This window comes from Peromyscus maniculatus, chromosome 21 (assembly GCF_049852395.1).
Source record: "Peromyscus maniculatus bairdii isolate BWxNUB_F1_BW_parent chromosome 21, HU_Pman_BW_mat_3.1, whole genome shotgun sequence".
NCBI classification, from domain to species: domain Eukaryota; kingdom Metazoa; phylum Chordata; class Mammalia; order Rodentia; family Cricetidae; genus Peromyscus; species Peromyscus maniculatus.
This window is the reverse complement of record NC_134872.1, coordinates 27,305,304-27,329,492: the sequence shown is the minus strand read 5'-3', so window position 1 is coordinate 27,329,492 and position 24,189 is coordinate 27,305,304. Positions and strand designations below refer to the sequence as shown.

The following is a 24,189-nucleotide window of genomic DNA, read 5'->3' as shown; positions in this document are numbered from 1 at the left end:
TGTCTTGTTTCCCACCCCATACCTCAGCAAAAGGCTGAGCTTTAGAGCAGAAATCCACTACCGAGGAAAAGAAAAACCTGTTTTACCCAGATCAAATACCACTTGAGAGGTCTTTGATCAAGACCCAGAATCTGATTCTCTTACAGAATACATTCTATAAAACTTCAAAGTACTAAGTAAACAGGTAAGAAAACATTATCTCTAGGAGCCTCAAAAGGCAGCAGAGTTAATCAGCAAAAGCAGATCATAAGCCCAAAGGGAAAACTCTCTGGGGTCATTAAAGAAGTGAGAATTGAGCAACCCACCAGACAGCCACTGCGACCAACTAGCTGCAACACAGAAGAAACAGGCTCCATCCAGAGCAAACTGCACACGTCCTCTAAACCTCCACCGCAGGAGTCAAGGGGATCAGTACCTGAGGTTCACCTCAGAGAGCACAAAGGCCCAAAGGTTCTTTTCAGCCACCCACTGTCAGGTCAGACTGTCTGCTCAGGATTATTCCACAAGCACTTCCGAGTTTAACTGAGCTCCGCTTGCAGCCCTGGGGTATTGAAGTAAAGCATTTCCCCAGTCACTGAGATATCAAACAACCCTGGCCACGGGAAGGAGAAAGAATACAAAGCTCCCAAGTCGCCGGGAGTACACCTGTGGAAAAGTAAAGTCTTTTAAACTCACAGATGTGGATACGCCAAAGTACTGTAAGATACATACACACACACACACACACACACACACACACACATATGTATGTGTGTGCTTGCCTATGTGTACAATCAGGACAAGTCACCAAAAAAGATGAGATGATTTCTTTGAGTAACAATTCTGAGTGTCTCTCTTCTGAAATACATCAAAAATGTACTACAGGGGCTGGCAAGATGTCTTGTCGGTTGAGAACTGCTCTTGCAGCTTGATTCCCAGTGCCCACATCAGGAGAATTAAAACAGCCTGTAACTCCAGCTCGAGGGGGCTCCAAGGCCTCTAGCTTCCACAGGCACTGGACTTATTCATAAGTACATACCCACACATATACAAAATTTAAAAAATATATAAATACATCTTTTAAAAATGTACTAGAGGGAGCTTAAATTAGGTGAAGAAAAATGCATAAAACTAAATTCAATTAGCAAAAGAAACACTGAAAGGTGTAGAAGAGTATTATGAAGCCAGGTATGACAGCACACTCATATACAGTCAGACCTTATCTCAAAAAAGGTCCCCAAATTAAAAAAAAAAAAAGATTTCATAGAGAAATACTCTCTCAGCCTATGCAAGCGTCCTCCAATGTGTTATTAAATGTGCTCCGAACTATACTAATCATCATTAAATGGCTTACTATGTAGACCCAGTCAGGTTGCCTTTCAAAGCAAGAAAGTGTATTATCCTTTTGTGGTGATCTGAATGAGAATGGTCCCCATAGGCTCATGTTTGAATGCTTGGTCCCCAGTTGGTGGAACTGTTTGAGAAGGATTAGGAGGTGTGGCCTTGTTGGAGACGTGTAACTGAGTTTGAGGTTTCAAAAGCCCACACCGTTTCTGGTTAGATCTCTCTGCCTCTTACCTGTAGATCAGATATAAGCTCTCAGCTACTGCTCCAGCACCATGCCTGCCTGCTTACTGCCATGCTCCCCGCCATGACGGTCACACACTCACTCTCTGAGCTGTAAACCCCCAATAAACTCTTTCTTCTTTCTTCTATAAGTTGCCTTGGTCACGTTGTCTTATCACAGTTACAGGAAAGTAACTAAGACAGCTTTGAAGACTAGAAATGTGAATTTATTGAATAAGCAAGATCCATTAAAATAAGCTATATTCACCGGGCAGTGGTGGCGCACACCTTTAATCCCAGCACTCGGGATGCAGAGACAGGCGGATCTCCGTGAGTTCGAGGCCAGCCTGGGCTACAGAGCGAGTTCCAGGAAAGGCGCAAAGCTACACAGAGAAACCCTGTCTTGAAGAAACCAAAAACAAAAAAAACCCAAAAAACTATATTCTTCATGAAGAAAAGTTTTAATTTCTTTGAGCATATTACTACTGAGAAAGAAGTTAGCACATAAGTTAAAACATAACTACCATACTAGATTATCTTTATTACTGAGTTAAGAAGGCAAGACTTCTAAAATTTTTTTAAAGACTATATTTTTAATTATGTGTACATGCATATGTCTGTACGGGATTATTCACATGCATGTAAGTGCCTGCAGAGGCCAGGAGCATCAGATCTTACTAAAGCGAGAATTACAGGTCGTTGTGAGCCGCCTGATATGGGTGCTGGGAACCGAACTTGAGTCCCCAAAAGAAGAGCACATGCTCTTAACTGCTGAGCCATTTCTCCAGCCCTGACTTTCTAAATTTTTAACCATTGTGGAAGTCTTTCCCCTACAATAAGCATGCTAGTATCAGAGAAAGATATTTTCATATGCACTACCTACCACAATCACAATGACGACGACACCGGAAACGTGCAATGCTGTTCACAGGAACAAAACAGGGACTTGATCCTGCTCTCTGACCTATCACCTATACAAACACCCTTTGGAAAGTCCACCGTCCACACTTAACACTGAAATAAGCAGTGAGGGAACTCAATCTAAAAGTAACATCTGACAGAGTGTCAGGTATTTTAATAATCTGTGAAAAGCAACGGAGAAATGTTTGCTTCCAACGGAAAGCCAGTATTATCTAGGTCACCCTCTGGGTTACAGCTTCTGACCCTAAGGTAACATTACAGCTTACCAACCTGTAGATAACTGATGGACAGGCACATAAATTTTCATATGTAAACAACAAAGTTTGCCAAGGTTCAGTAAAAGTTCTAACTTCCATTCCCACTACTGAAGAAACTAGTCCGGTCTCCACTCACACCTTCTCTTTTCTTAGTTTTTTGTTTTCCTTTGTTTTGAGATCAGGACTTACTATTACGTAGCTCCTGGTTGACCTGTTACTTAACATGAAGCCCATGAAGCCCATGAGGCTGGCCTCAAACTCACAGAAATCCTCTTCCATCAACCTCCCAATTGCTGGGATTACAGGTGTGTGCCATCTCACTGGGCTCATTTTCAATATCCCTGCTCTATAGATATATGTGTTCTCTGGATTTCTCTTTTGATTTAATTATGTGACAAGTTTCCCTAATATGACCAAAAGTCTTTAATATGTTCATTTTATATTTGTATTATGAATCATGATTTTACCTTATTAAAGCTTTTTTTTTTTAAGCACACACTTTAAAAAAAAATACATTAAAATAAAAACCCAAACTGGAACATCTCCTCCCCTCCCCCTTTATCCTTCATCCCATTCTGGAGAAGTAGTAGACTTAAGTTCAGACAGCAGGAGAATTTCCAGCACTATCATTTTTCTTATTCAAAAATCTGATTCAAAAATCTGTTTAGTGAGACAGGTGTGGTGGTGCACACCTTTAATCCCAGCACTCGGGAGGCAGAGGCAGGTGGATCTCTGTGAGTTCCAGGCCAGCCTGGTCTACAGAGTGAGTTCCAGGACAGTTAGAGCTAAAGAGTGAGAACACTCCCATCTCAAAAAAATTCTCTACTTATCAGGTGACTGTCCCCATTAAAAAAATTCCAGGCCAGCCTCACCTACAAAATGAAGACCCTGTCTAGAAAAACAAACAAACAAAAAGGCCTTAAGTTATTTAATTTCTGTGTGTGAAGTTTTATTTTGTCACAGAGAGTAATAGTAGAATATATTTTAATAAGCATATGCCCCTGTTTGGTAACAAATACATCAATTTTTAACCTTCAACATCAAATCAATCAATCAGAAGGCTGCAAGTGCCCTTTAACCTACCAACAAAACAGAACCAAGTCAGCTAACTACTGGACTTGCAGATCATAACCCACATGTCTCTGACAGCCAAACAGACTGCTGGGAAAGTATGTGAAAACACTTTCAAAATGGACTGAGCAAAACAATCCCAGGCTTTCTTCTACTCTGCCAAAAAAACAAAAACAAAGTACTAGACAAAGACCAGGTCCACCATGGCATCTTTGCCCTAGACTTTTCTACTAGAATCTGAAAACAAATTTTTGCCTCTCAAGTTTTTAAACCTGGGAGCCATTAAGACTGAAACTCAATAAATAATTGATCTATTCCATTTTAGACCTATCTGCCAGATGCAGTTCAAAACAGTGACTACATACTTCAGAAAAAAATGTCCAGAGAATACAGTCACTCCAGTTGCAAATATAAGGAGTTCAAAGACAAAGATTCACAGTGACACTCTATGTCTTAGTTGAGTTTTTACTGCTGCGAAGAGACGCCATCACCAAGGCAACGCTTATAAAGAAAACATTTAATTGGGATGGCTCGCTTACAGTTTCAGAGGTTCAGTCCATTATCATCAGGACGGGGAGCACAGCAGCATGCAGACAGATGTGCTGCTGGAGTAGTAGCTGAGAGTCCTACACCTTGCAGAAAGTCGACTGGGGAGACACTGGGCAGTATCCTGAGCATAGGAAACCACAAAGTCTGGCCCCCACTTCCCCAGTGACACACTTCCTCCAACAAAGCCACACCTCCTAATAGTGCCACTCCCTATGAGATTATGGGGGCCAATTACATTCAAACTACCACGCTCTGCCTTAAAAGTAAATAGAAAGAAATTAAAGGGTGGGGATGTAGCTCAGCTGGCAGCATTACCTAGTAGGCACGAAGCTTTGGGTTCAATCCTCAGCACCACATAAACTGGGTGTGGCTGGGGCATGCCCGTAATCTCAGTACTCTGGAGGTTACAGCAGGAAGAACAAAAGTTAAGGTTATATTCTCAGCTACAAATAGAATTGAGAACATCTCAAAAGCAAAAAATGAATGAAGCAGCAGTGATAGATGCCACCCCAGCACTCAGGCAATGAGTTCAAGGTCATCCCGTGCTGCAGTGTAAGGAAGGACCCATCTTAAAACTACAAAGAGTCAGGTGTGGGGGTGGTACATGCCTGTCATTCCAGCACTTGTGAGACAGAAACAAGAGGATACAGAGTTCAAAGTCAGCCTTGACTATGAATGAAGTTTGAGGCCAGCCTTGACTACATGAAACCCTGTCTCAAAAGAGAAAGGGAGAGAAAGGAAATCAAGTAACAACAAAAAAGAAACAAGGAAAACCCTAAAGAACTCTAAATTTGTTTAAAAACTACTATAGAAATCTGGCACCATATATTTTGACATAATTTTTTTTCATGTTTACAGAAAGACAAGTTCAAGAACGTAACAATATCATTCACACCAACCCAAACACTGGAAAACATAAATGTTCACCAAGTATAAATGGAATAAATTGCAATACACTTATACATTGTAATACCCACAGAGCAACTAGAAGCAACAATAGACATAAAGAGACAAAACACTGACCAAAATGGCCACTCACAAAGTAATGTATGGCTCCACTTAAAATTCTGAAAGTCAGCATCGTAATCTAAAGTGAGAGGAATAACCACCTGTAGTAGACAGCAAGTAGGAGTGGAAAGACATGAGGACCTGCTGGAGTGCTGGGAATTCCTTTTTGTTGTGATCTAGGTAGTAAGAACAGTGTCTCCAGATATAAATTATCTATTGACCTGTACAATTACCATGTGCAGCCTTTGGGGCTGGGAAGAGAGCTGAACTGGTTAAAAAAAAAAAAAAAAAAAAAAAAAAAAACAACACTTGCTGTATGTTCGATCCCCAACACCCACACACAAAGCAAGGCTTGGCAGCAGCCACTTATAATCCTGGAGCTTACTGGCCAGCTAGCCTAACTTAATGGGCAAGCCCCAGGTCCCAGTGAGAGACCCTGTCTCCACCAACAAGGTGAATGGCTCCTGAGGAACAACACGCTAAGGTGACCTCTGGCTTCCGCGTACAGGGACTTCAAGCTCTTGGGGTGACACATGCCCATAACTGAGGGAGTGGGTGAAAATGGTGAGCACAAGGCCAACCTGGGCTACATGGCCAGACTGTCTTCCCGGAAAAAAGAAAAGAAAAGAGAAAAGAAAGAGACGTACTGGGGAGATATAATGAGGAAGAGGAAGAGAGGGAGGGAGAAAGGAGAGGAGGGAGAAGGGAGAGGAGGGGAGGGGAGGGGAGGGGAGGGGAGGGGAGGGGAGGGGAGGGGAGGGGAGGGGAGGGGAGGGGAGGGGAGGGAGTTCAGGTTTCTAAAGACCCTTCACAAAGGTAATTAAAATTATATGGACAGTACCAGGACAAAGGCGCTCTGGGCTAGGCGGAGCTGGAGCTGTAGCAGCACGCTGCTGCCTGTGATTCTACCCTGTTACTAACAGGTCCACCCTGTCCATTCTCCATCTTCTGCTCAGACACTAACTCCTCTCTGGCTCCTGTGAAAACGAACCTGACTTCGGCATGCTAAGCATTCCTTCACCCTTGGTTCCTCCAGCAACCTGTTCTAGCTCTACCATGCTCCTCACGAGGCTGCCTCAATGAACCAAATTCACTAGGCTCCTTTGATCCTCTGGGGTGGGTCTGTTGGGGAACACCAACTTCAGCGGAAAAAGCAGAGCGTGGGAAAATAGTTTGTTCCCCTGGGTACTGGCCAGGCCTCCCAGTGGCTACAATCTTACAGGATACCTGGTGTCCCCTTCAGCTCAACTCCCCAGGTTCTAAAAATAAATACTCCTCAGCTATCTTCTCAGGCCTAAGAGAGACAAAGGCTCCCTATCTGCCAGTGCCTGGATGTCCCAAAGCACTCCCTGTTGTTTTTTTGTTAGCTATGATTTTGGTCTTTGTTTTGTTCTGTTGACACTGTCTCACCAGGTGGTCCAGTTTGCCTGGAGCTCAGTGTTTTAACTCAGTCTGGTCTCCACGGAAGGAGCCTCCGGCCCCTGGAGATGACAGGTGGGATGTCTAGTCTTGGTGGTCAACCTGACTACATCTGGAATTAACTAAAAACCCAAGCATCTGGGCACACCTGTGAGGGAATTTTCTTGATCAAATCATGTGAGGTCAGGAGACCCACCCTAAATCTGGGCCACCCCTTCTCACACAGCCTATATAAAGGACACACGGAAGCAAGAAGCTTTTGCTCTTCACTTGCTTGCCCTCATTCCCACTGGCAAGTTCATACATCCTGCCACTGAGGCACTCCTTCACTGGTATTAGAACCTATTTCTTTGGGACTCCAAGGTATACTGAAGACCAGCTGAGACACCCAGCTTCATGGACTGAACGACTATTGGATTCTTGAACTTTTTGTCAGGAGACAGCCATTGTTGGACTAGCTGGGTCACAGCCTGTAAGGCTAACAAATCTCAGATAGATAGATAGATAGATAGATAGATAGATAGATAGATAGATAGATAGATAGATGATTGATGGATGGATGGATGGATGGGTGGGTGGTGGGGAGGAAGGTAGGTAGGTAGGTGGATGGATGGACGGACGGACAGACATACATACATAGAGATTCATTCTATCAGTTCTGTTTCTCTAAAGAACCCTAACTAACATGTAACCACTACTCATGGCTCCCCTCTAGTTTTCTTTAAGCCTGCCCTGCCTTGGTGAGCAGTCCCTAAAACACTCCAAACACACAGCTGGAATATGCCAGATGCCTGATGAGGCCATCCACTCTGGCCTTCACTGCTCCGTTTACTGCAGGGGTTTTCTCTCAGTAACTGGACTCTGGGTGTTTATACGTGAAGACTGATTCACTGCAGATCAACTCTCCATGGAAAATTCTGGTTCTCAATTCTGCCACCTATGTGTACAAATGTATTTAATATTAGAGTAATGTTTATTAATTCGGAAGGTAAATGTTACTTAAAATTACTAGCACACAGAATGCAAAGTTAAGCCAAATGTGGGATTTATAGCTTATCTATAATTCCCCTTTCCTTTATATTAGCGTTCTGCTTCATCCTAAGACAGCATCAAATATAGTATCCACCCTACAATTACCTCCGGGGTGCCCACACAATTTTAAATGTCCTGTCAGTCATATGAAATTTCCCTTTCTTCCAATTAATCCTACAATCAAGAAACCAGGCTCAAATAATAGGAAACAACTTTTAGTGTCAATCTCAATTTATTCTTAAATTCCACTTGAGATGCAAAAGAAAGTATCTCGGAAAAATGGGAGTCAAAAGTCAGGGCTGGAGAGAGAACTCAGTAGTTAAGAGCACTGGTTGACTGTCCAGAAAACCCAGGTTCAATGACCAGCACCCACATGGCGGCTCACCATGTTACAGGAGATCTGATGCCTTCTTCTGGCCTCTGTGACACTGCACACACACACAGTGCCTACACATATTACAAACAAAACATCCAGACACATAAAATAAAAAATACAAGATATTTAAAATAATTTTTAAGAGTCAAAGATCATGGATCAAGTTCAAAGACCTGGAAAGATTTGATTTTTTTTTTTTAAACATGATGATTTGACAGATCAACATAATGCTCTTGTGCTCTTTTCAGACCAGACAATCAATCAATCAATCAATAAAAAAATAAATAATAAAAAAAAACCACACGATAGATATTTCACCTGCATGTATGTCTGTGTGTACCACTCGCACGCCTGGTTAGGAAAAGGCCAGAAGACACTGAATCCCCTAGAACTGGAATTATAGTTGTTAGCCACCATGTGGGAATCAAACCTGAGTCTTCCTGGAGGAATAGTTAGTGCTCTTGACCACTGAAGTCATCTCTTCAGCCCCAAGATTTTATTTTTGAACCAAAAATAAAAACTGAAGGAGGCCTGATTTCAAAGGGTGCTGCAAAAATGTTGACTAGGAAGACGTTAATTTCTTCAGGATGTCGTTCTGCTGACAGGCACACTATATAGATTCATTTAGATATATCCCAAGATAACAAGGCTTGAGCCATGGGCAAAATAGCTTAAGTAACACTGCAAGCATTCCCTACTCACAGGAAATAAAGCCTGTAGATAAGCAGTTAGCCATACTAGAGACCTCTGACTGGGGTTCTCAACCTCAGGACTGCAGACACTCTATAACACAGCCCTTAGTTTGGGAGGTCATGGTCATTACTGGATACTTGATTTTATTCCTGGCTTTTATCTAGTAGATGTCAGTAACCAAGAAGGGTTTCCCAAGATAGTCAAATGTCTCTCAGAAGCAAAACTGCCTAGGTTAAGAACTTACCTAAATAAACAATTATCAACAGGGTGGTAGTGGCACTCATTTTTAATACCAGCACCCGGGAGGCAGAGGCAGGTGGATCTTTGTGAGTTCGAGGCCAGCCAGGTCTACATAGTGAGTTCCAGGACAGCCAGGTCTACACAGAGAAACCCTGTCTCGGGGAGGGACACGGACTATTACTATCAAAATAAGGCAAGCTTGTTTTACCTAGAATATCTAACAAACTTATTCTTCATCTTTGGACAAGAGAAAAGATACCTGTTACCGGGCTTTATGAAGTAAAATTTCCTTTTAAAACTCTTACGTATTTGACAACTGACCAAGTGATACCATTGGGTGGAACTGGAACTGAAGAAAACATGGGTAAAAATGTTGCCCGAGTGAAGAAAGGCTGCTACAAAATTGCCTAACTCAAATTCCCTCTTGAGATGCTCTCTGCAGAGGAACATGCTCATTTATTCTCCCCAGGACATAGATGGAAAGTGTTATGGTCCCATGACATGTCACATGTGACTAAATGGAAAAAGGGCAGGTAAACCACCCTCACCAGACAGAGCTGAAAACAGGAACACATGGAGCTCAAGCTCCTTGACGATACGCGGACTCTAGGTGGTCTTCACACTTTCTCTCCGGCACACTGTACACACAGTGGCTTTCTGGCCTGTCACTCAATATCCCCTTTACAGTAATTACTTTGACATCATACTTACAGGCACAAAGTTCAAAACCGCAATACCGTACCTGCTATATACAGAAAAACATGCAAGGTTTTATAATACATCAAGGGACCATCAGGAGAGATACTGGGAGACAAGAATCTTCTCCCCACATGCACTTCCAAAGTGCCCCCCAAATAATGCCGATTTCTGGTCTCCTTAAATCCTCTGCTGTCAACCACAATGATCAACAAACCTCTACCTCTCAGAAATTTGTTCCAAAAGCAGTTTTATAAAGGTGAGAGGGAGGGATTTTCTGAAATCCTTTCACTGGAGGTAAAAGAACTCCACTACTTAACCACTGTGGAAGTCAGTGGAGGCTGAGTTTTTCATTTATTAAAATAGGGTGGCAGAATGTTTTTCAGAGGTTTTGGTAAAAAAATTAAGAAGCATATAGACTATCTCTTTCTGTATATAATACATTCCTTTTTTAAAAAATAATTTATGTATTTGTATTTTATGTGTATTGGTGTTTTGCCTACATGTATGTTTGTGTGAGGGTGTCAGATCCCCCAGAACTAGAGTTACATTTGTGAGCTGCCATTTTGGTGCTGAGATTTGAACCCAGGTCCTCTGGAAGAGCAGTCAGTGCTCTTAACCAGAGCCATTTCTCCGGCCCCTCTAACACATTCTTGATGTGAGTTGTCTATTATTCCTTATTCCAGAATCCACTTTGACTGATTTCCTACCTCGTGTTAATCTTATTCTGCTAGCATAAAGGATGACTATCTGGATTCATATACAATATTAAGCTCACCATATGACTTTTAAGATTGTTTTAGCCGGGCGGTGGTGGCCCACGCCTTTAATCCCAGCACTTGGGAGGCAGAGCCAGGTGGATCTCTGTGAGTTCAAGGCCAGCCTGGGCTACAGAGTGAGTTCCAGGAAAGGCGCAAAGCTACACAGAGAAACCCTGTCTTGAAAAACCAAAAAAAAAAAAAAAAAAAAAAAAAAAGATTGTTTTAAATCAGGGCCTAGTGAGCATGAGGATTCTAAGTTCAAAGCCTGACTGAGACATTTAGTAAGATCCTGTTTCAAAATTAAAAAAAAAAAAAAAAAAAAAAAACAAAAAAACTAAAAGAAGTGATGAGGTTTAAGCGGAGCACTTGCCTATCATATAAGACCCTGAAGCCAACTCCCTCCCTCCCTCCCTCCCCCTCTCTCTCTCTCTCTCTCTCTCTCTCACACACACACACACACACACACACACACACACACACACTTTTTTTTTTGAGATTCTGAGAAATTTTCCTGTACTGAGGTTGTTTTTTTTTTTTTTTTTCCCCCACTTTCTTAGATTCTTTCTTCCCAGGTGAAGTGTCTTGAACTCAGATCATAATAAAAATCACTGAAAATTTGATCTGTTGTTTTGTTTTGTTTTTTTAACCATTTAACCCCAGGCAACAATACACTACAGTCTGGAAAGAGATGGCAACTTTTCTAGTGAAAGCATTTTATGCAACCTCTGTTATCTTCAGAAAATGTGTCCAGATCCTTCTATCTATCCTTACTGCAATAAGCAGAACAAAGTCCCCATTATAGGGTGCCAGGAAGTCATCAATGGGTATGAGGACAGCTAAAGAAATAACTCAGAACAAAAAGGATTCCAAATATACTACATAAACGCAAGTCCTGCTCAGGTGTAAAAGTTCATTAACCCTCCCCTTGACCCCCAAATAAGCATACATCCTTACATGAAGAGATATTCTACTTCTGTGTGGGAATTCATCATTTACATACACATCCAGATGTATTAGAGGAAAGAAAAGAAACTGCTCATCTGTTAGGAGCCATTCTCCATTAACCATCCAATATGCCAAGAGCAATCGTCTCTTGGTAATAATTGTTGCAAGGAGGAGGTGAAGGGGGATGGAGAGACTAGATTTCTTTTATTTAGTTTCCAACATTTCTAAACATAATTCTCTTGTAACAAAAATTTGAAGTTAATAAGGCTACTTATCACCTACTGGAAACTCATGAAATCTGGGACAAGAACCTATTTTAGATGAACTTTTCATTAGGCTCTGAAGACAAAGCAAGCATTCCCCTCTCATCTGAACTACACCGAGTTCAAGGCCAGCTCCAGCTACATAAGGAGTTCACAGACAGCCTTGTCTACTGTCTCAAAAAGGGCCCAGCCTGATGGTGCACTTAGGAGGCTGAGGGATGATGGCTAGTTCAAGGCCATCCTAGGTTACATTGAGAGATTCTCCCTCAAAAACAAACAAAACAAGCTAGGCTTGTGGTTGCTCCTTTGTTTAATCCCAGCACTCGGGGGACAGAGACAGGCAAATCTCTTGGAATTCCAGGCCAGCCTGCTCTACACAGTGAGGTACAGCCTAGCCAGGACTACATAGGAGAGACCCTGTCTCCAAAAACCAACCAAGCAAAACCTAAAACCACCACAACAAAAAACCCAGCACTAGGAGGTAAAGAGAAGAAAATCACTAAAAGTCCAAGGCTAAGCTGTATATGCCACCCGAGTTGCAGGCCACCCGGGGTCACACAGCCAGACAGTTATTTCAGAAACAAAACAAAAGCAATTCTCTAGTCTCTAGTGGTGACAGCGGGAAGAGCGGAAAGCCATCTGCAAGGACTCTGTAAAGTATGCCCCAAGACTTTGTAAGTTCTACTGTATTCAGCCGTCTTCATCCTGATCATCAACTCCAGTGTTTTTAAAAAGTGGCAGAGATGCTCAGCTTTTACCAAACATCAGAGGTGAAATCATAACTCAGATCCTTCTAACTAAGAGTTAAGGGACGAGGGTCTGCTAGGTTGGACTCACCAACTTCAGAAGGTCGGTACTAGGCATCTTGCTCTGCAGGAAGGAGTCTTCTCCGGACTCCGCTTTCTCAGCGTCTGAAAAAGGGGAAACGCATCTGTTTACTCCAAGGCTTGAAGGCGTCGTCGGCACACTGCTGGATCAGCTGCCTGGCTTGCTAGCTCCTGGGCAAGCTCGGGATTTCACGGCCCGGCTTATCCACACTCAAACTCGGGCCGAACCAGAACATCAGAACCCAGAAGAACCCAGCCGAGGAGTCCACGAGGGGGGGACACGCCCCTTCCCAGGCTGGGACACGAGATAGCTCGGTCCCCGGGCCCCGGGCCCCACGGCCCGCCAGACCCCGGGCTGCTCCAGCCCGCTCTGCCACCCCGCCCAGCCTCAGCCGGAGCTCGGCGCCCCGACTTCTCCGCGCCACTGCTCAGCCGGGGCCTCCAACTCCCGCCCCTTAGCTCCCCAGAGCTCAGCACCCCACAGCCCGGGGCCCCGATCCCCTCAGCCCAGCTCCCCTTCAGCCCCCCCTCCTTCCCGCTCAGCTCGCCCCTGCTCCTCTCGGCTCGCACCCCATCCTCCACCCCCGCGCCCCGCAGCTCGCCCCTGCTCCTCTAAGCTTGGCCCCCCTCTCCTCCTCTTCCCTGCCCTCAGCCCGGCCTGGCTCCCCGTCAGCCGCAGCCCGGTCCGGCCCGCCGCAGCGGCTCCACCTCCTCAAGCCGGGGACCCCGCGCCTTCTTCCCCGTAGAGTGGCTCAGCCTCGCCGCCGCACACCTCACGCGCCTCCGCTCTGCAAGCGCCTGACCCGCGCCGGCCGCTGGACCCGAGTTCCCCCTTCCGCCGCCGGCGCAGAGATTGGAGTTGTGCCTCCGCCGGCCCCGCCCCTCCCGGAAATGGCCTTGGGGTACCCACCCGCCTTAAGGGAGCCCCGGGCGTGCGCGGCCACGCGGCTGCAGGGCGCGCGTACGTCCGTTCCCCCCCCCCCCCGCGACGCTGCGCGGAGCTGGCCCCCACCCCCACCCCACCCTGCACTCCGCCCTACGGCGCGTGCGCGCCGCCTGCTGGCCGGGGAAGGGCGGCGTCTCGGGGTCTCGCCTAGAGCCGATGTCTGGCCCTGGTGGGTTCCAAAGTCTCCTTCAGGCTACCCTTTTATGTATTTGTCTTACATTGTTTTAGGATGCAGGATTTTTCTAAGTTGCCTAGGCTGGCCTTGAGCTCTTTCTGTAGGGCAGGCAAGGCTTTGATCTAGGTATCCTCCTGCCTCAGCACAGCCTCCCAAGTAGCTAGGATGACATCTCTCTACCAATTCTTTGTTTTGAGACAAGTTCTGATGTAGGCCGTGCTGGCCTCAAACTGGTCATGCATCTGAGGGTAACTTTGAACTCTCAGCCTTCCTGCCTCCACCTCCCAAATGTTGAGAGTACAGACGTGGGACACCATGCTCAGCAGTTTGGGGGATGATTAGCGTTTATTTGATAGTTTGAGACAGAGGTCTCACTCTGTTGTGAAAGCTATAACCTGGCCTGGAACTTGAGTCAATCCTTCTGCCTCAGGCTCCCAAGTACATACATTATAGGCATGAAAAGTTGATTGTTTAAAAGGGTAGCTTGAAGTAAAAGTAAAAGTTCAGTGGGTTCAGTGAGTTCCCAACACCCACATAAGATGGCTCCCAAGTGCCTATAACTCCAGGTCCACACCGTCTGACATTCTCTTCTGGCCTCTGAGAACCATACATACACATTTGGCAAACAACCACACACACACACACACACACACACACACATAAAAATAAAGCAGCTTGAACCTGGTATGATGGTTCACTCCTGTAATTCCAGCATTCAAGAGGCTTGAGCAAGGGCCATTTCTTCAAAGCAAGACTCCCACTGCCCCACCTCACTCCAGCCCCCACATACTGGACACAGCTGGTCACGCCCAGCCAGTGTCGGCCTGCAGACCAGACAGATCTAAGCAACCGCCTGACCTGGGTCTGTAAGGAAGGGCTTTGGGATTTTACTGAGTGTCTTAGTGTTACTATTGCCGTGATGAAAGACCATGACCAAAGAAACTTGGGGAGGAAAAGGATTTATTTGGCTTAAATTTCCACAGCACTGTTCATCGTCAAAGGAAGTCAGGACAGGAACTCAAGTAGGGCGGAACCTGGAGGCAGGAGCTGATGGAGGCCATGGAAGAGTGCTGCTTACTGGCTTGCTCAGTTTACTTTCTTATAGAACCCAGGACAACCAGCCCAGGGAGGGCACCACCCTCCATGGACGGGGCCCTCCCCCATCAATCACTACTTAAAAAAATGCCTGTAGCCCAGATCTGATCTCATGGAGGTATTTCCTTTCCTTTTTTGTTTTCTTTTGTTTTTTGAGACAGGTTTTCTCTGTATATCCCTGGCTGTCCTGGAACTTGCTCTATAGACCAGGCTGGCCTCAAACTCACAGAGATCCACCTGCCTCTGCCTCCTAAATGCTGGGATTGAAGGCGTGTGCTGCCACCACCCGGGCATGGAGGCATTAGTCCCTCTTCTCAGGTGGTTAGCGTGTGTCAAGTTGGCATAAAACTATCCAGCGCACTGAGTAAGCAAGGGATTGGCCCTTTGTCTCTTTTCTGTGTTAGACACCCAATTTCATCCCCTTGTGAATGATACCTTTTGTTGTTAATTTTTTTTTTGTTCTGTTTTTGAGACAGGGTTTCTCTGTGTAGCCCTGGTTGTCCTGGAACTCATGCTGTAGACCAGGCTGGCCTCGAACTCACAGAGATCCGCCTGCCTCTGCCTCCTGAGTGCTGGGATTAAAGGTATGCGCCACCACCGCCCAGCGTGAACAGTGATATTTAAAGGAGAGTGTCGTTAGCAGCAGCATCCTTATCTCCATCTGGTGTGTCTAGGAGGGAACACTTCGCCCCCTCTGCATCCCATGGTAGCACCTCCCAGTCTCCCTCTCACAGCAGTTAAGACCCTGAAGAAGTCTGGCAAGTTGTGTAGATCTTTCCTCACCCTTCCACAACCAAAAGTCCCAGGCATCTCTCTCTGCCATCCAGATCCCCTGGGTCAGCCCCTGATGCCCACATACCCTTGCCGCTCTTTAGTGTTTTCTCGGGGCTGTGAGGTCGAATGGTGTTGGCACCCCTTCCAACGCCTGCTCTTCAAGAGTTACTTCAGGCTGGCCGTGCATCCTCCCCATCCCCTGGTTGGTTGGTTGGTTGGTCGTTTTTTACTTCTCCAGGTCAGAGGTTCTGCCCCCAGCCATCTAAAGTACTAAAAGTACTTCAGAAGAGCCCCTCTGTGTGTGTCCATGTGTGTGGCTGTACTCATACCATGCATGAGGACAGAGGCCTGAGGATGATGTGTGGACAATCAAGACCCTGTGATCCACCTGTTTGAGCCCCTGCCGACACCCCAACATTAGTGAGCATGGCTATGCCCAGCCTTTTGCATGGCGCTGCACCTGCTAAGCCATCTCCTAGCCCTCACCCTTGAATCTAGAATTCACGTTTCCAGGTGACGGGAGGGCAATGTCTGGTTCCCCACCTCCCCCCCCCCACAAACCCCCACACACACCTCCACGCATCTGATTCTTCACAGAAATACAAACCAAGTCAACCATTTGGACTGATCTTTTCTTTTGGCAAGAACTATGCTAAGCGTCTCCGAGTGCACGCTCATTTTCTGTCCTGGCTTGTCCAGATCCCTTGACTTTCAACCCCTCCCTGGCGGCTGACGAGCAAGGGCACAGAGACCAGAAAAGATGACATCTTCCAAAGACACATGAGGGGAAATGGAGTTTGGCTGCCAAGGCAAGGCTTCAGGCTTCAAATGAACCAGGGGGAGACTTGTTGGTTATTCGTATTTATTAATTAGAAACAAGGAGTGAGAGGGGCCTTTGGCTATTTGTCTGATGGACTCCAGAGAGCACACACAGCACACTGGGCTGGAGAGCGTGCAACTCCTGGCAGTTCTCAGCAGAGTCGAGACTACAACACAGGTCTAGGCTTGCAGGCTTGCACCTGCACAGTCCCTGCCGGGCCCCTAAGGTGGCTTGCCCACCTCCACCCCCGTGTGTGTGTGTGTGTGTGTGTGTGTGTGTGTGTGTGTGTGTGTGTGAGAGAGAGAGAGAGAGAGAGATGGGGGTGGGGGGTAGGGAGGTGGGATGGGATGGGGGAAAGACTAATCGAAACCTAAAGCTCTGGGACCCTCCTCCTTCCACCCAGTCCTTCAATCTGTAAATAGCATCAGGAGAGCTCGGCTGCCTGGTGTGAGGGAGAGGTAGGACTGCCCAAATTGTCATTTCCCAAGAACAGCTTTGCCATCTTCCGGGAACTTGTTAGAAACTCGGGGGTTTTAGAGCCCCCAATCAGGCCTGAATCAGCACCTACCCTTTAGCAAGCTCCCCAGGCGGTCTGTACATAACAAGATCTGAGAAAAACCAACTCATCCTGCCCACCCCTCACCCCGTTTGCAGAGAGAACTGGTCTTCTAATGATGACGCACTTGTTTGCAATTGTGTATGGAGGTCGATGTGTGTGAAGGGGGAACTAAGGTCCCCCAAACTGTCCTTTGGTACCCTTGGTGCCTCCCGAGAAAACAGGGACTGAGAGGGACCAAAGGCAGCGGGGAACCAGTGAGGGGCTGAGCATCCTCCTGGTGCCGAGAGGGTTTGGGGAAGGAAGAGGCCACTCTGGGATGGCGTCTTCAGTGTAGGCTGGGAGGATCTCATGGCAGAGCCTGCACCTACCAGTTGCGAAAAGCACTACCAGCACATCTGGTTCTGCTTACAATGTTAGCCACCCATGGCCCAGTAAGTGGTGTTGTCTCCTCCATATATAGGCACACATCCCCTCCCCCACACACTACTTCCTCTTCTTCTCCTCCCCCTCCTTTTCCTCCTCCTCCTCCTTTTTTCCTCCTTTTGGTTTTTCGAGACAGGGTCTCTCTGTGTAGCTCTGGATGTCCTGGAATTTGCTCTGTAGACCAGGCTGGCCTTGAACTCACAGAGATCCACCTACCTCTGCCTCTTGACTGCTAGGACCACCGCCCAGTACACTTTTTCTTCTTGATAGGGTCTCACTGTGTAGCCCTGGGACTTGCTATGTAGTAACCAGGCTGGTTTCAAACTTTTCTCCCAAGTACTGGAGTTAAAAGCAAATACCACCACATTGGGCCCTGACTTCTATTCCTAATACTCCTTGCTCAGCTGGGGAGCTTTTGGTGTGTGTGTGTGTGTGTGTGTGTGTGTGTGTGTGTGTGTGTGTGTGTGTGTACAGGGCTGTGGGGAGATCTGAGATTTGTGGCTTCTGAGACCCTGCTAAAAAGGAATCTGGGAAGGTAGAAATACCTTCACAGCAGGCAGATATACAAGAGAAAAGCCACATGATTGTATCATGGGATTCCAGGCAGGATCCCCCCCAAATATGAGCCTTGAACAAATCAAGAAAGTAACCCGCAGAATCCAACAAAGAGTTCATAAGCAGCTAGGCATGGTGGCACATGCCTTTAATACCAGCACTGGGGAGGCAGAGGCAAGCAGAACTCTGTGAGTTCAAAGCTAGCCCAGTCTACATACTGAGTTCCAGGACAGCTGGGAATACATACAGAAATCACCTAAAAAAAAAAAAAAAAAAGGGTTCATAAGCCCATCACGCCTAGACAGGGGCCAGAAGGAGGCATACAGCTTCAGCAGCAGGCTGGGGTCATTACCACCTTTAGAGCCACAGAAATGTGTGTCACTGCACTCGAGTGGCCCCTGTTCTCTCCAGGGTCATGTCTTGGGTACCAGTCCCCAAAGTCACTGTGACCAACCCATCACAAAACTGAGGCTGATTTTCCAAGGAGGTCCCACCCTGCCCAAAGATGCCGACTATGGACAAAAGATCAAAAAACGGTGCCTTTATCAAAAGCCAAACAAACAGGAACTTCCTTTGGCAGAAGGAAGCCAGTGGGACCAACAACAAAACAGCTTTACAGACAGATGAGCCGTCCTCCAGACATACCAGGAGGTCGTCCGCCAGCCCCTCCCCCACCCCTTACCCCAGCACAGAGATTTTAAGACTTCCCAATAATAAGAATAAATTGAACAATAAAAGGCATTCAGGTTAAACTGCATGTCGTGGCCTGACACACGGCTTCAATAGCTTCACAGATCTCACTTTGGATGTCTGCACTCTTACCCAGCATCCTCCTTTGCCAACACGCAAGTTCCTCTTTTCCTCATGGCCGGCCTGCCAGCCAGGTGGATGTGAGGAGTGGATGCAGTGTTTGTTGCCAATGGGTTCACTATTCTTTGAGATGAAAGGGCAAGCGACGTCCTTTAAACTCCGTCCAACGTCTTTGGGTGTGACAAAGTTATAGAGCGGGATCCAGTGAGATGGCTCAGAAAGGAAAGACCCTTGCTGCCAAGCCTAATGTCCTGAGTTCGATCCCTGAAATAATCCACTTGGTGGGAAGAGAGAACCGACTTCACAATTTCTTCTCTGAAACACACACACACACACACACACACACACACACACACACACACACACACACACACATGCAATGCTATGGGCCTCATCCAACTTGCCTGCTTATTTCATTTGTTTTCACCGTTTTCCAGACAGGGTCTTGTTGTTCGAATGTTAAATGTTCTTATAATAAAAAACCCAGAGCCAGATATCAGGTGAAAGCTGAAAGACCAGAGAAGCGGAGCAAGCCACAGCCGACCTCACCTCACCAACTCCACAAATCCTCACGTGAAAGGGTCTCAGCTGAACTGCTTTAGTTCCTGTTTTCTCACATCTTACATACCTTTCTCCGCCCAGCCATGTCACTTCCTGGGATTAAAGGCGTGTGTGCTTCCGGGTACTGGAATTAAAGGTGTGTGCCACCACTGCCTGGCTGTTTCCAGTGTGGCCTTGAACTCACAGAGATCCAGACAGATCTCTGCCTCCTGAGTGATAGGATTAAGGGTGTGTGCCACCACCTCTAATCTAGTGGCCCTTTCCTTTGATCCTCAGACAAGTTTATTAGGGTACACACTATATCACCACAGGGTCTCATCTATCCCAAGCTGGCTTCAAACTCACTAGGTGGTCAAAGATGACCTTGAACTGATTGATCTCTCCCTCCTTCCCCCTCCCAAGTGCTGGCATTATAGGTGTTGGACACCAGGCTCAGTTATAGAGTACTAAGAATCGCACCCAAGGCACAAGCATTCTGCCAACTGAGCTATATTCCCAAGCTGCTTACTTTAGTTTTAGGGTGTGTGTGTCTTTGTTTTGCTTTTGTAGATAGGGTCACATGTTGTCCAGGCTGGTCTTAAATTCTCTATGTAGCTGAGGATGGCCTTAAATTCTTGATCCTCCTGCCTCCCACTCCAGAGTGCTGGGGTCACATATGCGTAGCATCATGTCTGATTCCATGGCGTCTTTGGAAAGCATTGAGTTTTTCTCTTTGTTTCTGTCTTATCAGAGTTCTTTTCTCAGCAATGCAGGGGCTGTCCGATAGGTCCGATGGAGTAAGGAGCAGGCAAGTTGTTCTGTCTGAGCTGGGCTTCCATGACTCTCAAATGAGAGTGTAGAACATCGCTCCCGGGGCTATTGTCACAGCTGTGCGCAGCACCCACTCTGGGCCTGTCTCTCCAGGTGACATTTACGCATCGTCACTCCACCTGCTTCCGCCACAGCCAGGTCCCTGTCAGAGTTCTAGGATGAGCCAAGCTCGGTCCAGCTTGCTGTGTTAGGTCTGACCTTCATTCCTTCCGGACCTTATCTCAGCAAGCTGACTGGTCCCTCCCACCAGCCCCCCTCTGGGCCTTGGGAGGCTTGTCTGAGTACAGGTTTGCTCCTCACAGATTAGTAAGTCCCTAACCCTATGGGATCCGATACTTTCATTTTTCTAACTCCAAAAGCACATTAAAAATGTTTTGTGCTTATGGATACATTTTTGCAGGGGAAGCTGCATGCCGTGATGTGTGTGTGTGTGTGTGTGTGTGTGTGTGTGTGTGTGTGTGGAGTACAGGGGACAACTTCCAGGAATAAGTTCTCCCCTTCCACTCATGTGTGTCCCAAGTATTGAACTTGGGCAGTGGGCACCCTTAACTGCTGAGCCATCTCACCAGCCCCTCAGAATCAACTTCCTACAAACCTCAGAGGAAAGGATCCTGTGTCATCCTCCTGATGGTTCAATGATGCATCTATGAAATGAGCTGATGGTAGGCAGACGAACAGGAGAGAAACCATACGATTACACCAAGGGATTCCAAGCAGAAGCCCCACAAATATAAGCCTTGAAGGGATCTGGATGATTGGCATTGGCCTAGCATCCTGAGCTACAGAGAGGGACGGAAGCTTTGGGTGTCTGGTGAAGATGTTGGGGCAATGCTTGTTAAGGCAGAAGTCAGGGAACGCGGTCAAGGAAGGCTGTCTTGGGAAGCACCTAAAAGGTCCCGCGGGTAATAAAAGTTGCCTGGGGAGGCCATTTAGAACAGGTGACAAAGCCTGCGACACTAACCTCCAGTCTCTCCCCCCTCCTGGTAATCTGCCCTAGGTGCTGAGGTTGCTGGGGAGGGAGAAGCATGTGACAGTTGAGTCTTTCCTTGGATCTCCAGGAAGATAAGGAACCTTCAGGGAAAGCCCCTCCCTGTACTTCTGAAGAGAAGGAGGGTTGGAGGCAGGAGCAGGAGGTCAGAAGCGCCTTGGTTCTTTTGTTCAAAGCACTCAGCGTGCCGAAGCAATAAAAGCCACAGGAGGATTGTCACAGAACCCATACCACAAATATCGTCCCAAAGGGGAGAGCCACACATGCAGGCCAGACAGAGGCGGTGTCTTGGTGACTCAGTTACTATGTGAGTTGTCTTGTCATAGGACATGTCATTTTCCAGCACTCCAGAAGAGACAGTTCCTTGGGCTGGAGAAAGGGCTCAGTGGCTAAGAGCACTTGCCGCTCTTTCAGAGGACAGGAGTTGGAGCTCCAGCATCCATGTCAGATAGACAGCTCACAACTCTAACTCCAACTCCAGCAGATCGGATGCCCTCTTCTGGCCTTTGCAGGCACCTACATGCACCTTTGTGTGTATATATACACAACACACACACACACATACACACACACACACACACACACACCACATATCACACACACACACACAAGTAAATCTTTGAAAAATAAGAGCTGAGAAAATTTCAAACACCAGCTTGCAACGCTGTAATTGTATCCCTTCCTAGAAGAGTAAAGAATCAAACCAGCCCCCGCTCCCCCAAAAAGTAAAATACCACTGCTGAGCGTGATATTATACCCTTGTAATCTCAGCACTTAGGAGGTTGAGGCAGGAGGCTCACAAGTTTGAGGCCCATCTTGGTCACATAATAAGTTCCAAGCCAGCCTGAACTGCACATTATGGACTGTTTCAAAAAAAACAATGAACAGGAACAGAGCACTGCTTTTCATATGTGAAGTGAAGCTTAAATTTGGATCCTGTGCCTTAGAATGGTCTGGCAGAATGAATGATGCACAGGTCTTCAGCATGAGGGGCTCTGTTCTGTGACTGAGCTCCAAAGGAACCACTTCTGTAATTGTAATCACAAGTTTTCTCATTTCCAGGATGCTAAAGAGGAAGCCTACATGTCTGTCTGTACACCATGTGTGTGCAGTGGCCGCAGAAGCCAAAACAGAGCATCTGATCCCCTGGAACTGGAGTTACAGGTGACCGTTGTTGGGAAGCGCCGCTCTGCCACACCCCCATTCCAGACCCCGCCCCTCAGAAAGCACACCAAGGGGCCGCTCTTCCCCCAGACCTCCTCAAGACCACCTCTACAGGGTATTTAAGGTCCAGCCCATAGACTTGCCTGATGGTTTCCCCTCTCCCCCTGAAACCACCGGGGAATGCTTTGCTCAGATTAAAACTTGGACTTGAATTCGGCCTGATCTGGTTTATTGCATCAGCGGAGTATGGAAGCCAAAGAGCTTTTCAAAGTCCACTCGTTGAGATTCTCCTACAAATAGCGTGAATGGAGACGGGAACCCTTGGCCATGCACATTTGGCCCACTTCTGAGTAAAAGCTGGTAAATTTGGCTTTATCTCTTCCTAGGCCTTGGTGCTACAGCTAGCCAAGACTGAACTCAGGATTCCAGATATTTAACCTCAGAACCCAGACCCAGAAAATAGTTGTTTCTTGTGTTTCTCTTGGAGAATATGTGCGATATGGCTTTACATGTACCGCTTACCCTCTGTCTAAATTTCCTCATCTCCAAACTGAGTGTGCTGGTGTAAGCCTGTAATCCGAGCATTTGGAAAGCTGAGGCAGGAGGATCTCCCATTGAAGGCTTGAGTGGCACTGTGAGACCCTGTCTTACTCTTTCCACTCCCACTAAGGAAAACTAAGTATCATAACGATTGTGTAGAGAGGGGGAACTACTCTCCATGTCTGTGGTCTAGAATTCTCTACGGCCTACTTGGGTTTCACTTCCCAGAGCTCTCTGTTGGGTAACTCCAGGGTCCTAGGAAGGGCTGTTGGTCATGCAGTCATTTGTGGGAGAAGCATTTGTCCTGGTCCTGCTGGGAGGATGAGCAATAAGGCCAGATGCCCTGGGAGGCCAGGCTGGCTCCCTGCCTTGTTAGCACAGACAGCCTCGGGTAATCTAAATCCTGGGTAAACAGAGGACCAGTAAAGTCATTGCAAACCTAGGCACACAGTTCCTCCTGGTATTCCCCTGTAGGACCAGTTTCCAGGGTGACTCAGAGGGGCTGGACTCAGGGAAAGCAAGGCTGTACCCAAGTCTCCAGTTCAGAGGTCAGAGTCTACAGTCACCCATCATATGTGGTGATGAAAAGTCTTTTAACGTCTTTGAAGACTGAACACAAAGGCTGAGAGCATTTGGGTGGAGGTGGAGGAACCAAAGCAAGTTCAAGGCCAGCCTGGTCTGGGCAGCAAGTTCCAGGCTAGCCAGGGCTCCATAGTGAGACCCTGTCTGTAAAACAATAAAAGGCCAGGCGGTGGTGGCACACACCTTTAATCCCAGCACTCAGGAGGCAGAGGCAGGAAGATTTTTGTGAGTTCCAGGCCAGCCTGGTCTACAGAGCTAGTTCCAGGGCAGCCAGGGCTACACAAAGAAACTCTGTCTTGGAAAAAATAAATAAAATTTTTAAAAAATGCCTGGGAAGATGGCTCAGTGGGTAAAGTACTTATCATGAAAACATGAGGGCCTGACTCTTTGAGCCCCCAGAATACCTATAAAAACGCTGGACACATAACCAGGTGGTGGTGCACGCCTTTAATCTCAGCACTTGGGAGGCAGAGCCAGGCAGATCTCTGTGAGTTCGAGGCCAGCCAGGCAAGGCATCAAAACTACACAGAGAAACCCTGTCTTGAAAAACCAAAACCAGAAACAAAACAAAACAAAACAAACAAACAAACAAACAAAAAAAACACTGGACACAGACCAGAGAGATGATGTGAGCTTGAGAGTACCTGATGTCTTCCAGAGGACCCAGGATCGATCTCCAGCACCTGTATGGCAGCTCACAACCACTCCCAACTCCAGGTCCAGGGGATGCAACACTCTCTGCTGGCCTCCATAGAGGACAAGCATTCATACAGTACACAGACAC

General features: G+C 46.8%; 1 protein-coding gene across 2 annotated transcripts in view; it reads right to left on the bottom strand.

Moving 5' to 3' along the window:
- Positions 1 to 13,600, bottom strand: part of Sgpl1 (sphingosine-1-phosphate lyase 1) — a 52,338-nt gene extending 38,738 nt beyond the window's left edge. Inside the window, exons 1-2 of one of the 2 annotated variants that reach the window (XM_042266528.2) lie at positions 13,376 to 13,600; positions 12,614 to 12,687 (exon numbers count right to left, since the gene is read on the bottom strand). In XM_042266528.2, coding sequence (XP_042122462.2) covers positions 12,614 to 12,640 — 27 coding nt within the window. In that variant the 5' untranslated portion in view covers positions 12,641 to 12,687; positions 13,376 to 13,600. Of the gene's footprint in view, positions 1 to 12,613; positions 12,688 to 13,311 lie in introns of both variants that reach the window. The other variant, XM_006972700.4, reaches the window with a different exon arrangement.
- Between the last annotated feature and the right edge of the window lie 10,589 nt (positions 13,601 to 24,189).